At 40.0% G+C, this 14,808-nt stretch overlaps 1 protein-coding gene across 1 annotated transcript in view; it reads right to left on the bottom strand.

Moving 5' to 3' along the window:
* Nucleotides 1–12,678, bottom strand: part of mei-9 (DNA repair endonuclease XPF mei-9) — a 73,514-nt gene extending 60,836 nt beyond the window's left edge. Inside the window, exons 1-6 of the mRNA XM_068390945.1 lie at nt 12,561–12,678; nt 9,717–9,833; nt 9,138–9,317; nt 7,012–7,109; nt 6,644–6,726; nt 6,130–6,282 (exon numbers count right to left, since the gene is read on the bottom strand). Coding sequence (XP_068247046.1) covers nt 6,130–6,282; nt 6,644–6,726; nt 7,012–7,109; nt 9,138–9,317; nt 9,717–9,784 — 582 coding nt within the window. The 5' untranslated portion in view covers nt 9,785–9,833; nt 12,561–12,678. The remainder of the gene's footprint in view (nt 1–6,129; nt 6,283–6,643; nt 6,727–7,011; nt 7,110–9,137; nt 9,318–9,716; nt 9,834–12,560) is intronic.
* Nucleotides 12,679–14,808: the final 2,130 nt, after the last annotated feature.

The following is a 14,808-nucleotide window of genomic DNA, read 5'->3' as shown; positions in this document are numbered from 1 at the left end:
GATCTATTTTGTTTAAAGGCCACTGAAGTTGCGACAGCTCTAACTTCATGTGTCCTTACCTTCAGCAAAGCATGGTCTTCCTCATTCAGAAGGGACTGGGCTTCTCGTATCAACAGTCTGATATAATAGGAAACTGCATTCTTTGACATAGGTAAAGAAGGTTTCTTAATAGCACACCATAAAGCTTCTGACTGTCCTCGTAAAGGTTTAGTTCGTCTTAAATAGAACTTAAGAGCTCTAACAGGGCATAAGACTCTTTCTAGTTCATTTCCAACCAAGTTTGAAAGGCTTGGAATATCGAACGATTTTGGCCAAGGACGAGAAGGTAGCTCGTTTTTGGCCAGAAAACCAAGCTGTAAAGAACATGTAGCCGTTTCAGATTAAAATCCGATGTTCTTGCTGAAGGCGTGTATCTCACTGACTCTTTTAGCTGTTGCTAGGCAAACTAGGAAAAGTCTTTAAAGTGAGATCTTTAAAGGAGGCTGATTGTAGTGGCTCGAACCTTTCTGACATAAGGAATCTTAGTACCACGTCTAAATTCCAACCCGGCGTAGCCAAACGACTCTCCTTCGAGGTCTCAAAAGACTTAAGGAGGTCCTGTAAATCTTTGTTGTTAGAAAGATCTAAGCCTCTGTGACGGAAGACTGCTGCTAACATGCTTCTGTAACCTTTGATCGTGGGAGCTGAAAGAGATCTTTTCTTCCTCAGGTATAATAGGAAGTCAGCTATTTGGGTTACAGAGGTACTGGTTGAGGATACTGATACCGACTTGCACCAGTTTCGGAAGACTTCCCACTTCGACTGGTAGATTTTAAGAGTGGATGTCCTCCTTGCTCTAGCAATCGCCCTGGCTGCCTCCTTCGAAAAGCCTCTAGCTCTCGAGAGTCTTTCGATAGTCTGAAGGCAGTCAGACGAAGAGCGTGGAGGTCTGGGTGTACCTTCTTCACGTGTGGCTGACGTAGAAGGTCCACTCTTAGAGGAAGAGTTCTGGGTACGTCCACCAGCCATTGAAGTACCTCGGTGAACCATTCTCTCGCGGGCCAGAGGGGAGCAACCAACGTCAACCTTGTCCCTTCGTGAGAGGCAAACTTCTGCAGTACCTTGTTGACAATCTTGAACGTGGGGAATGCATACAGGTCTAGATGGGACCAATCCAGCAGAAAGGCATCTATATGAACTGCTGCTGGGTCCGGGATCGGTGAGCAATATATTGGGAGCCTCTTGGTCCTTGAAGTTGCGAAGAGATCTATGGTAGGTTGGCCCCATATGGCCCATAGTCTCTTGCACACATCTATGTGAAGGGTCCATTCTGTTGGGATGATTTGACCCTTCCGACTGAGGCAATCCGCCATGACATTCAAATTGCCCTGAATGAACCTCGTTACTAGAGAGAGGTTTAGATCTCTTGACCAGGTGAGGAGGTCCCTTGCGATCTCGAACAACGTCAAAGAATGGGTCCCTCCTTGCTTGGAGATGTACGCCAAGGCCGTGGTGTTGTCCGAGTTCACCTCCACCACTTTGCCTTGAAGGAGGGACTTGAAGCTTTTAAAGGCCAGATGAACTGCCAGTAGCTCCTTGCAGTTGATGTGTAACGTTCTTTGATGCGAGTTCCACGTTCCCGAGCATTCCCGACCGTCTAGTGTCGCACCCCAGCCCGTGTCCGATGCGTCCAAGAAGAGAATGTGGTTGGGGGTCTGAACAGCCAGGGGCAGACCCTCTCTGAGGTTGATGTTGTTCTTCCACCAAGTCAGTGATGACTTCATCTCCTCGGAAATGGGGATCGAGACCGCTTCTAGCGTCTTGTCCTTTTTCCAGTGAACAGCTAGGTGAAATTGAAGGGGACGGAGGTGCAGTCTCCCTAACGCAACGAACTGTTCCAGGGATGAAAGCGTCCCTATCAGACTCATCCACTGTCTGACTGAACATCGGTCCTTCTTTAGCATGTTCTGGATGCATCCTTGGGCTTGACTTATTCTGGGGGCCGACGGAAAAGCCCGAAAAGCTTGACTGTGAATCTCCATCCCTAAGTACACTATAGTTTGGGATGGGACCAGTTGGGACTTTTCCATATTGACCAGAAGACCCAATTCCTTGGTCAGATCTAGAGTCCACCTTAGATTCTCCAGACAGCGGCGACTGGAAGAGGCTCTTAGAAGCCAGTCGTCCAAATAGAGGGAGGCTCTGATGTCCGCTAAATGCAGGAATTTGGCAATATTCCTCATCAGTTTCGTAAAGACAAGAGGAGCCGTGCTTAGGCCAAAGCACAGGGCTTGGAATTGGTAGACAACCTTCCCGAAAACGAACCTTAGAAAAGGCTGGGAATCTGGGTGGATGGGGACGTGAAAGTAAGCGTCCTTTAGGTCTAAAGAGACCATCCAGTCTTCCTTCCTGACCGCTGCTAGGACAGACTTTGTCGTCTCCATGGCGAACGTCTGCTTTGTGACAAAGACATTCAGAGCACTGACGTCTAGCACCGGTCTCCACCCTCCTGTCTTCTTTACCACTAAGAAGAGACGGTTGTAGAAGCCCGGGGATTGATGGTCCCGGACTTTGACTACCGCTCCCTTTTCTAGTAAGAGAGATACCTCTTGCTTCAAAGCTAGTCTCTTGTCCTCCTCTCTGTACCTGGGAGAGAGATCGATGGGAGACGTTGCTAGAGGGGGTTTGCGCACAAACGGGATCTTGTACCCTTCTCTGAGCAACTTCACAGATTGTGCATCTGCGCCCCTTTTCTCCCAGGACTGCCAGAAGTTCTTGAGTCTGGCTCCCACTGCTGTCTGAAGAAGGTGGCAGTCAGACTCTGCCCTTAAAGGACTTGGTACCTTTCTTATTCCCACGTCTCCCTTCGGCACGAGCACCTCCTCTGCTGGAAGCTCTGCCACGAAAGGGCGGAATAAACCTGGACGCTGGAGTGTCCATCCTGGGTCTAGACACGGTAGGCAAAGGGGTGGCTTTGCGGGCAGAAGACGCAACCAGGTCATGCGTGTCTTTTTGAATCAAGGAGGCAGCAATCTCCTTTATCAACTCCTCTGGGAAAAGGCACTTAGAGAGAGGAGCAAACATAAGTTCCAATTTCTGACACTGTGTAACTCCAACTGACAAGAAGGAGCACAGGTTTTCCCGTTTCTTAAGGACCCCGGAAACGAACGAAGCCGCAAGCTCACTGGAACCGTCTCGTATGGCCTTGTCCATGCAGGACATAAGGAGCATGGAAGTTTCCTTGTCAGAAGGTGAGATCTTCCTGCTCAACGCTCCCAAACACCAATCCAAAAAATTAAAAACCTCGAAGGCTCTGAAAACTCCTTTCATCAGATGGTCTAAGTCTGAAGGAGTCCAACAAATCTTGGAGCGTCTCATAGCAAGCCTGCGGGGAGAGTCTACCAGACTTGAGAAGTCACCCTGGGCAGAGGCAGGAACTCCCAAGCCGAGAACTTCTCCCGTGGCATACCAGACGCTCGATCTGGACGAGAGTTTTGCAGGGGGAAACGTGAATGCTGTCTTCCCAAGGTGCATTTTGGATTGCATCCATTCTCCCAACACTCTTAAAGCTCTCTTAGACGAGCGGGCAAGGACAAGCTTCGTAAAGGCAGGCGCGGATGACTGCGTGCCAGAAGCGAACTCAGATGGAGGAGAGCGTGGGGCCGCAGAAACAAACTGATCAGGAAACATCTCCCTGAACAGTGCAAGAACTTTCCTAAAGTCCAAGGAGGGTTGCGAGGTCTTGGGTTCGTCGATGTCCGTATGCGGGTCGTCAATATGAGCAGCGTCGTCATCATCAGAGAGTCCATCATCTGAATACTGAGGAGGAAGCGGCAAAGGAGCAGGAGTTGGCTGGGCAGCTGAGTCCGGCAGCACGGGTGCATGCGTGACTGAACCGGACGCAACGTCATGGAACTGTTGCCCAGTCTGTGAGCTGGCAACAACCGTAGCTGCGCGGGGGCGCAAAGCGTCAACTCCTGACTGTCTAGTCTGCTGTGGGCGAGTAGTGGTAACCACACTGGGTAGCGGAGGTTGACGCACCGCGTCAAAACAAAACAACTTAGGTTGTTGTTGTAACTCGCGAACGTCAACGGAAGGTTCCGTGCGTCGCTGAACGTCAACATGCGGCTGGCAGGGTACACTGGAACGCATGGGTGGCGGGACTCTCACAGTTGTAGTGCGGGAGAAGGTAGCCTCAGCGTCCACTGGACGCACAACCGTGGGTGGTTGTAGGCCAGCGGTTGGAGCAGCAACAACCTTCTCCGCACGAAAGTCCTGCATTAAAGATGTCAACTGTGTCTGCATGGTCTGCAGCAAAGACCACTTAGGGTCTACAATAGCAGGTGCGGCAACAGACGGAGTTACTGCCTGATGCGGTACCGCTTTGCCTCTCTTAGGAGGTGTGCAGTCATCGGAGGACTGCAGCGAGTCCGAACTGACCCAGTGGCTACAACTGGGCCGTTGGACTTGCGCGGAAGGGACCGACTCGCGTTTGAGAGGCCGCGAGGCCTTGGTCCATTGTTTCTTACGCGAAACATCTTCCGCAGACGAGGAATAAATGGGCTCTCTTGTCTTCTTGTGGGTGGGGCGATCTTGGTTAGATACGCCCGAAACCACGGAGGGAACGTCTGTTCGCTGATTAAAGCCTTTCGAACCCTTTGGTCGTACGACATTGCTTCTCCCCTAGGCTTGGGAGCTTGCAAGAGGTCCCGGACTGGGAGAACGACAGGCACGAACAGACGAACCCTCAAGCGCAACATTATCCACAACACTTTCCACAACACTACCCCTCACTTTGTCACTACCCACTGCACTCTTACACTTCAACTCCTTGACGTCTGCCATGAGTTGGTTACGGTCACTCGCCAATGACTCGACTCTCTCACCCAGAGCCTGGATGGCACGCATCATATCTGCCATCGAAGGTTGTTGAGTGCTAGAAGGGGGATCAGGAGCAACCACTACAGGGGAAGGAAAAGGTTGTGGGGCATGAGGAGAGGAAATATCAACGGAGCGAGATGAACTTCTCCTGACTCTATCTCTCTCTAGCCTACGTGAATATTTCTGGAATTCGAGAAAATCGAATTCCGAAAGCCCAACGCATTCCTCACATCGATCTTCCAATTGACAGGATTTATCCCGACAATTGGAACAAACGGTGTGCGGATCGATAGAGGCCTTCGGAAGATGCCTTGAACAGTCCCTAGCACTACACTTTCTGTATTTAGGAACTTGAGAAGGGTCAGCCATTTTGAATTAGTCAAAGGGGAATTCAAAATCTATCCAAAGTCGTCAACAAATAATCCAAAATCAATAAAAGAATGCAAGGATGAGTTGAAGATAACCTCTGCAAAGCGAAAGCTAATAACTAGAAATGTGTACTTCACCAAATTATGTGAAAACCAATCCAGTAAGCAACAGCGAATTTAGTAGGTCTTGCCGGTGGCACGACAGAGAGAAAATTGAGTTCTGTGTTTACATGGAGTACTGAGTACCTGCTCGACAGATGGCGCTGTTGATGTACACCCCCTTCCTGCATAGCGATCGCTGGCGTATTTTGAGCGTAGGTTTTTCTGTCGGGCAGCAGAGCTGCAGCTGATATAATCACCGGCTAAGTTTAATATTGAAAAACAGTAAATATCAGGAATCTATTTTTCGTATTCATCCACAATTTTCATTTGTGTTTCTTGAAGATTTCAGGTAGCCAGCGCGGAAGTATTATTATTATATGAATATTAACAAGACCATGAAGCCATGAACCTAAACTCTTTTATGACAGACCCAAAGAATTATTTTGTATATTGAAGGAATGAAGGAATTTAGCAGTTAGGTGAAAGATACCAAAGAAAGAGGCGACAGTGAAAGACACCTATACAAATAGGAATCAAAGGAGACTATAAAGGACATTCTATTAGCCTACATGGTGTATAAAACAGGTAGTATGCAGTATTCTGCATACTAGCATTGCTCTCTAAATTTTACTAGCATCTGTTCCTTGATTTCTCCCCAACTGACTACTCAAATTCTTCATCATATCTCCTGTTTTACTCTTAACCTCTCGTTAACAAAGAAATCCTTTGATCGAGCTATACAAGAATCTAGAACATAATTATAGCAATATCCTAACAGCTGATGACCACTATACCATACCTTACAACGCTCCAGACATGTTGAAACATCCATGTGGAAACGAGGCCAGAGGTACAGTCTCTTGACAAAAAGGTTTCTCATCACTCGCTCAACGTGACTGAAACCAGCAGTGAAAGACAGTGGGCTGCTCGACAAGGCCTTCACAAACCCTGTCTGCAAAATATAGATTTTTCAGATACAAGTAAATGTAATCTTTGGATTGGCAACCACACTTCCATCATGAGAAAAACATATTGAGTTTATTAACTAGAAAACATACAATAAGATGGACTACATACAGTACTTATGTTTCCTTAAATTCATTGCAACCTACATAATCATATCTGAGGTTTTATTATTTTTCTTTTTATTTAAAATGTACAGTACAGAAAACCAAATCAGGCATGAAATTGACCATCAATTTATTAGGAAATCTCTAACAGAATGAGATCCCAAATGATGATCAAGTTAAAATGAAAGTGAAGAAATTAGAAATAATCTACTTTAAGTGGTAGTTGTTCAATCAAGTCCTTACCTTATTCTTCTGTCGGTACAATCGGAGTATAAATGCTTCTTGGCAGGATTCTAGAATTTTATGAGCCTTCCAAACAATTATTCCTGAGACAAAAAAGAAACTGTCAACTGCTATACATAGAAATTAGCAATTATTCTATCTATAATCAATTATAAAATCTTAATTTTTGAGACATTTTGCCCTTAATGTATACAAACAAATTAGTTTTGATGATTTACTCGTATCAATCATTCCCTTTTTTCATGTGGTCATCTTATTCTGCAGAGGCTCATTAATGAAAAGACCATCCATGTAAGTAGCAACTTGAAGATGAATTTAATGGCCAAATTGAGGGATAAAAATATCCTCAACTGCTAAACTCAGCTTACCAGTTATAAGCGATATTGGAACACGCTCCATCAACAGGTCCATTACCATGATGCGTGACGTAACAAAGAGTACCCCGCCTTTCATGTATATCTGAGATCTGAAAGTAAATTTATTAGATTTAAATCACTACAACTTATCTTGTAAAAATCATGAAAAAAACTCAGCTTTCATGTACTCTATACAGTATTGTAGCATGCTTGATCTAAATAAAATTCACTACAAAAACTACACCTTACTTAATAGCACATATTTGTATGTGCACACTATTAAATAGCCTCACCAGAAAAAAAAAATCTTTCTGTAAATCAAGCCATTGTACAAGATATAGTCAGCCCTCATTATTTGCGTGTTCTATCTCCGCAGCTTCGGTCATTCATGATACAGAAAACCATATGACCTATTTCATAACTAATCACATATTCGCAGTTTCGCGATAAGTACTCTCACGGCCTGATGATTTCAAACTGACTGCACTCCTTTGTATTCTGCAAGATTTGCGCCATTTCCCTCTCCACGTGGAACAACACTCCACCTCTTGCTAACTCGGCCTGTCTCGCATTGTCTCTCCTAACATGTACATTCGCTTCAGTCCTTTTTGTGCAAAATTGTTGTAATGGAAAATACCTGTACATATACAGTGTGTTTATAGTGATTTTAGTATAAAATGTGATACGTACATTACACTACCTTTGTGCACCAAACAGTTGACGGCCCAAGAGCTGCATTATGATTCATACTTACTATGTAGAACTTTGTATGTAAGTGGCCGACTAACACACCAAGTAACCCAGTGTACAGTACTAATTAATATTGATTTTACTTAATTTCTATCACAGTATAAGTATTGTGTAAATAAATGAACACATTTCAGTAAATGTACAGTACATGTACACACAAATGCTACGTACACAGTAACCTACGGTACATATTACACGAGTCACTGCCACACTTATACGTACATATAATACTGTACGTACAGTAACAACATAACACTGTTTTTCCTATCTAACAACACTCGCTGATACTGTAGTGTATATAGTATCATTTTAATATATGTACCATACTGTATTACAGTGAACCCTCGCTACTTCGCGGTTCGACCATCGCGGATTCACCACTTCGCGGATTTTTTCCATAACCCATATATATACAGTAATATATATATATATATATATGTATGCATGTATTTATGTATATATGTAGGTATGTATATGTGTATACATATAAATATATATATATATACACACACACATATATATATATATATACATATATATATATAATATATATATATATATATATATATATATATATATATATATATATATATATCTAAAGTAGGAAGATGTGATGTAGTTCTAAGGGAAAAGTATGGGAAATATGTCTGGGTAATAAGCAAAGCTCTACCTCCAGTTTGTTTCTTCATTATGATCAGAGATAAATGTAAACAAAACATTGATTGCCATTTTTTATCGTGTTTAGGAAATGCATGATATAAAATCACCTTTAATATTTGTGCCTGTTTTAGTTTAGGGTACTGTAGTACATGCATTAAGTGTTCTGTACATTAAAGGGTAGTTTGTTAACAGAACTACGTACAAGGGAAGGTTTTAAAAGTCTGAATATACATGTTGAATAAATAGGTAAATATGGTGTCACTACTTCGCGGATTTTCACCTATCGCGGCCGCGACTGGAACCTATCTACCGCGATAAACGAGGGTTCACTGTATCACTACAGTACAGCTTAATTAGATAAGGTACCATTCGTGAGTGATAGCTCCTTTTGACAGGTCAACTCACGCTGTTGAAACTCACCGCACCGCACACGTAGCCTATATCTACATTACTACAATCTACTCTCACTTTTTACAGGTTCATTCTTTGCAATTACGCCCGTTCGTGACACACAGAACTGTTTAACCTATTAAATAAAAAATCACATATTCATGGGTTCTCGAGAAGTACTCTCGTGGCATGACAATTTCAAATAGAAACAAAGATTCCCAGTTATGAATCTATTCAACCACCAAATGTCTCAACAACATGCCTGAAAGGGTACGGCAATAGCGAATGTACAGCACTACTGAGTAAGAAAGAGCAATAATTCCCAAATGAAAACTAACCTTTCATTGACAGAACATTCAGCGGTGATACATCGTGGCAATGACGTAACGCCCTGATTTTCCAACTGCGAAAGTATGAATTCCTCTTCTTTTGCTGTAGTGCCAATAACCACCACCAGATTACCAGGGTCATTAAATGTGGTAATCAGACTCTCTAACACTCGTTCCAGCCCGAGACCCCTGTTGCGAGAGATAACGATGAGACTACAGTATCAATGGAGTACTGTACAATACTGTACATATGCAAGCTTTCTAAAAGTTACAATAATCATAATGAAGATGCTAACTGTACTACGTAACATTACTAGAATAAAATATTTTTACTTACATAATACAGTATTGTACTATATAAAAAATGAGTGATATTTCCTGATTATCAGGAAAACAAAATAAATTATGCAGAGGTAAAGTAACTTCATAAAACAAGTTTAATTATCTTTGAAATAATTATGCCAAAGAAAGAGGAAGAAATAACATACCAAGACAATTTTTAATATATCAGACAAAACTTAATATATTTTGATTGTTTATCATATGCAAAGATTACAACCAAAATCAACGTTAAAATTATCAACTTACTTGGCAGCTATTAGAAGACCATCTTCATGTAACAGGTCCAACAGCATCTGATTCTCATACTCCAACATGATTACCAGCCCGCCAAGTTCCAGAAAATGAAAAGTATCTGACCCAGCTCTGAAATAATAGTTTGTAAGATATTACACTTTGTCTTTGTATAAATGGGCTTTCTGGCTATAAATAAATTAAATATTACACATTATCATTTCCATTCTCCAACTGGGAATGCTGCTTGAATATCCCTTTAACATTTTTTGCCTTTTAATTAAAATTCATCAATTCACTTTCCATTGGTTCCCATCTGAGTGTTAAATTTCTGAAAGTTTTCCTTTTTCAAATTTTCTCCTGATATATAAGCACACTTAATAATAAATCTTCTTTGCAAGCTATATAAGTCTAGAAATGTTATTTGATAAAAATATAATTTTCATACACTAATAAAGTACTATACTATTACCTTTATAAAAAAAAAAAATACTACTTATTAAGGCTGTGATATTCTTAAGCAAGCTACTAATATTTGAAAGGCAAAGTATTATCCAAAAGTAATCATAGAGTGAATCAGGAAGCAAGGGAAAGCTAAAGAAAACATAGAAGATTGATTCAAGCCCAGCTGGAACTCGCCAATTAAAAACTTATATCGAGGTGTTGGCCCCGGCCCCGCTTGCCAGTACACTGAACAGTCACTTTGATTCTTGCTGCCGACTAACACTGAAGTGCTATTGGCATCTGCTTTAACCCTTTTACCCCCAAAGGACGTACTGGTACGTTTCACAAAAGCCATCCCTTTACCCCCATGGACGTACCGGTACGTCCTTGCAAAAAAATGCTATAAATTTTTTTTTTTCATATTTTTGATAATTTTTTGAGAAAATTCAGCCATTTTCCAAGAGAATGAGACAAACCTGACCTCTCTATGACAAAAATTAAGGCTGTTAGAGCAATTTAAAAAAAATATACTGCAAAATGTGCTGGGAAAAAAATAACCCCCTGGGGGTTAAGGGTTGGAAATTTCCAAATAGCCTGGGGGTAAAAGGGTTAACTTGGCTGTTTTAAAAACTTTTCTTTCAGGTGTGTTTGTATGTGTGTTTATGCCAAAGGTAGATATGCAAACCTCCCAGGGAATGCTGGGGATATGTGGCATGTTCAGTAGCAATGGGGAGGTGGATCCTCATTCTCTGTCCTTCGTGCATGGGGAACGTCTGCCGCCTAGAATCCCCCTGTTAGGAATATAGGGAGTGGTCACCCTCAAAGTGGCAGGTGTATGGCAGTACGCAGAAGAAGTTGGCAAAGCAAGACTTTTCCCCCTTGGGATCATCATCGAGGTTGAAGAAGTCAGCTAGGCCTACAGTATTCCTTCCTCTCCCAGAACTCTGCCCTTCGGCCCTTCCCTGTTGTTCTCTTCAAGAGGCAAATCAGGGAAGAGTGGTGCCAATTTAACAACTGAACTAATTTTGAGGCCGGAAGACGCTCCTGTTTCCACTAGCGAAAGAAGAGCCTCTCCCTGGGGGGTGGGGGGGGGGGTGCATTCCTTCTTTGCAGATGTTCCTGTTGAGGATACTATTCTATACCTCTGGTCTTACTTGGATTTGCAAGGAACTCCTAGAGAACGCTTTGCTTTTGAGCTTGATCCCTCAACGCAGATTAGGCACGCAAGAATTACAGCGAAATGGTAATGGTTACCAGCAAAAAATTACCGTAATACAATATTCCTAATAAAGAAAATAAGAAGAGATACTTGTGTATCTAATGGTAATTTGAATGATTCTGATAAAAATACTTGACGGGACTCCGTATTCTTAAAATTGTGAACATTTTAAAATTCTAGAAGCTGACAGAAAAAACAATTAAAAACTGAAACAAAAACAAGAGTACCACCTAACCTAATCTAGGAGCCATAGCCTTGCCTATTAGGCTAACCGGGGGGAGGGGCCTGCCACCTCACTTGAACCAGCACATCCCTAACTTACCCTAAAGTGGGCTTTGCACGGTTGAACAGTTCGTCAAACCCGGTTGTTGCACCTTGTCAAATGGCTTGAAGAGGTGGAGTCAGCCACAAATGCATAAGGTTTGTGGACAATGAAGCCTTGCCCACAATAGTCAGGCGAAAACAGACTTTCTTCAAAACCGTTTGATGATCGTGTTCGACGACCAAATACTCCGTTCACATGTTCAAAAATCACTTCAAACACTTGTCTGTCGAACAGCGTTCGACCGTGTAAACCAGCCTTGAGACTATGCCATAACCCCGCGGTTGATTCCCCAACGACTTCACCACTGAAATCAAGCTGTTCAGGCATATTTTATATTCTAATAGGTCCAATGAACTTGAAAAATATATATTTATTGTTATTACAAACTAAATGATATCTTTAGTAGGAATAAAACCAACATTAAATTATTGGGTTTTATCATAGTTACGGACGAAAAACTTGGGGTGTATTTATGATAGCGGCCACCTGTATGTAATATTATGTCTAACCTTGTATACGGCAGTGTAAAGGGGGTCGTTAGCCCCCCGTCAGGTAAGTAGATAAGGACACAGCTTGTAGGTTAGGTTAGGGGGGAAAGTTTAGGTTAATTGATGTCCATTTTTATTGAACCTGTGAGGAACTGGCCGCTGATATACAAAGGCTCCAAAAACTTTTCTACTAAAAATATGTATTTTCTCTAGAAAAATGCCTTAATCAGTGTAAACTAAAAGTTAAAGTTCGGGTTTTAGGTCTCCACTGGTTTAGGTCATATTATGTCATGTCTACGTAATGAGTGTCTGAGAACGCCCACATTAATCTTAACAAATCTTATCCTGAGAGAACTAGCCTACCGGTATTTCATGAAACGTACCTTAAATGCAACTTCCGTGAGTTAATTTCACATTAAAAAGGCATCTGTAGGTTAAAATATCACATTAACAACATTAAGTCACAGGTGAACTACAACACATTTAAAAATGTAAACCTATTATGTAAACAAAGAGGTTCCGGTGTAGGGAGGATGGATTTGCCTTTACATCGGCACCTCTTTAGGTTTCTTTTTTTATTTTATTTTCCTTTTTTCCGCATTTGGTATATATATTATATCATTATTTTCCATTTATACAAGCTTTCATAAATCATGATAAATTTGCTACAGAATGAGCTGTCAGTACCTTACCTATAGAACACTTCATCTCACGTATAGGCCTATTTTAGTTTGTCTAATTTTTCTTGTTTTATATTTTGTTAGACATATATATATATATATATATATATATATATATATATATATATATATATATATATATATATATATATATATATATAGATAGATAGATAGATAGATAGATAGATAGATATATAGATAGATTCCTTAGTTGTTTTAAAAATATATATCGAGCGGCCTAGAAGTTTACCTAACAATATCATCCTTAGCTTTTAAAAATCACTGAATTAAGAAAAAATTTGTATTTAAGAACGTAAATAGTTTACACACTTTGACATATTGAAACTTGCTTAGTATAATTAATAAATTCGTCAAATTTATTGTTTACATGTGGTATATAATTAATTCCTTCATATAAGATAAGAACACATGATTAATTTAATAGAAAATAGTTTAATATTTTATTGTTTTTTTTTCTTTGAATAAAAACTTTATTCGACAATGTTGTGTAAAAAAAATATGTTGAAAATTAAAATAAAAATCACCACAAATTTGAAAATCTTAGAATGCCAAACCTATCCCAATTTGACAAATTCGTGGACACTTTGAGTCAGAAAATCAATTTATTTAGAGAGCTGAAAAAGTAATTATTCATAATAGTGAGTACGCTAAAAGATATAAGTGGTTAATGTTCTCCATAATAAATTTTAAAGCCTAAGATTTTTCTTATTTTTGAAATTGGAATAGACAAGTAAGAATATTCATATAATAGAGCTAAAGTGCTGAAAAACATTAATTTAGGTTTTTTAAGGACTGTTTTACTAAGCAACAGTTTTTTCAGAGACCTAATCTCCATTACATGAGACTAATTTTACCTATTTATTCAATTCTAAAAAATTGAAAAATCTTAGACTTTAACGTTTCTTATATTGGACGTTAAAAGATGTCCTCTCCTGACTAAACCCAAGGTTTGCACAACTTCAAAACTAAGGTGGATGGAGAAGTTGCTTTTCCTGGTTCCTGGTTCCTGGTTCCTTATTGCTCACTCCACAAAATAAGTTTGCGAGCACTCTATCTCTATAGATAGGTGCAAAGCTTCTAAGCTTATTCTTATTAAGTTTATATCACCTGTACCTTAAATAAATTAATATCATAATGAGGTTCTCAATCTTTACTTTTATTCCCTTCTACCTTGAAATTAGATAGGATAACACCTTGCTATCATCAGTTTTGACAACCTATTGTGGTAATCAGTATATTGTACTCGAACTTCTTTGTCTGCATCCCCTCCCACCTATATGTTGGGTCGATGTTTCTGGCCAGCGTTCTCCATCTACCTCTGTCCCACACCTCATCACCGGTTAATCCCTTTGATCGAAGGTCATCCTTGATACAGTCCATCCACCTTCGCTTTATTTCTCTTTTCAATATATTGTACTCGATATTATCAATAAATTATTTCTAGTTCTTTGACTATATAAAGCTGAATGCAATGCAGTTATGTTGACAAGACACAAATTTACTCATATCTAAAAAAATATATCGTCAGTGATCCATTATTTAAATTACTATTTAGTAAAGTATTATTATTATTATTATTATTATTATTATTATTATTATTATTATTATTATTGTTGTTGTTGTTGTTGTTGTTGTTGTTATTATTATTATTATAATTATTATTCTTATCATTTTATAATATATATATATATATATATATATATATATATATATATATATATATATATATAGGCTATATATATATATATATATATATATATATATATATATCTATATATATATATATATATATATATATATATATATAAACATTATTAACATTATCATTATTACTAGCCAAGCCACAACCCTTGCTGGATAAGCAGGAGGCTACAAACCCAAGGTCTCCAACAGGGAAAATAGCCTAGTGAGGAAAGGAAATAAGGAAACT

Source organism: Palaemon carinicauda, chromosome 17, assembly GCF_036898095.1.
Source record: "Palaemon carinicauda isolate YSFRI2023 chromosome 17, ASM3689809v2, whole genome shotgun sequence".
In the NCBI taxonomy this organism is placed as follows: domain Eukaryota; kingdom Metazoa; phylum Arthropoda; class Malacostraca; order Decapoda; family Palaemonidae; genus Palaemon; species Palaemon carinicauda.
Note: the sequence above shows the minus strand (reverse complement) of the source record. Positions and strands in the feature narration are given on the sequence as shown.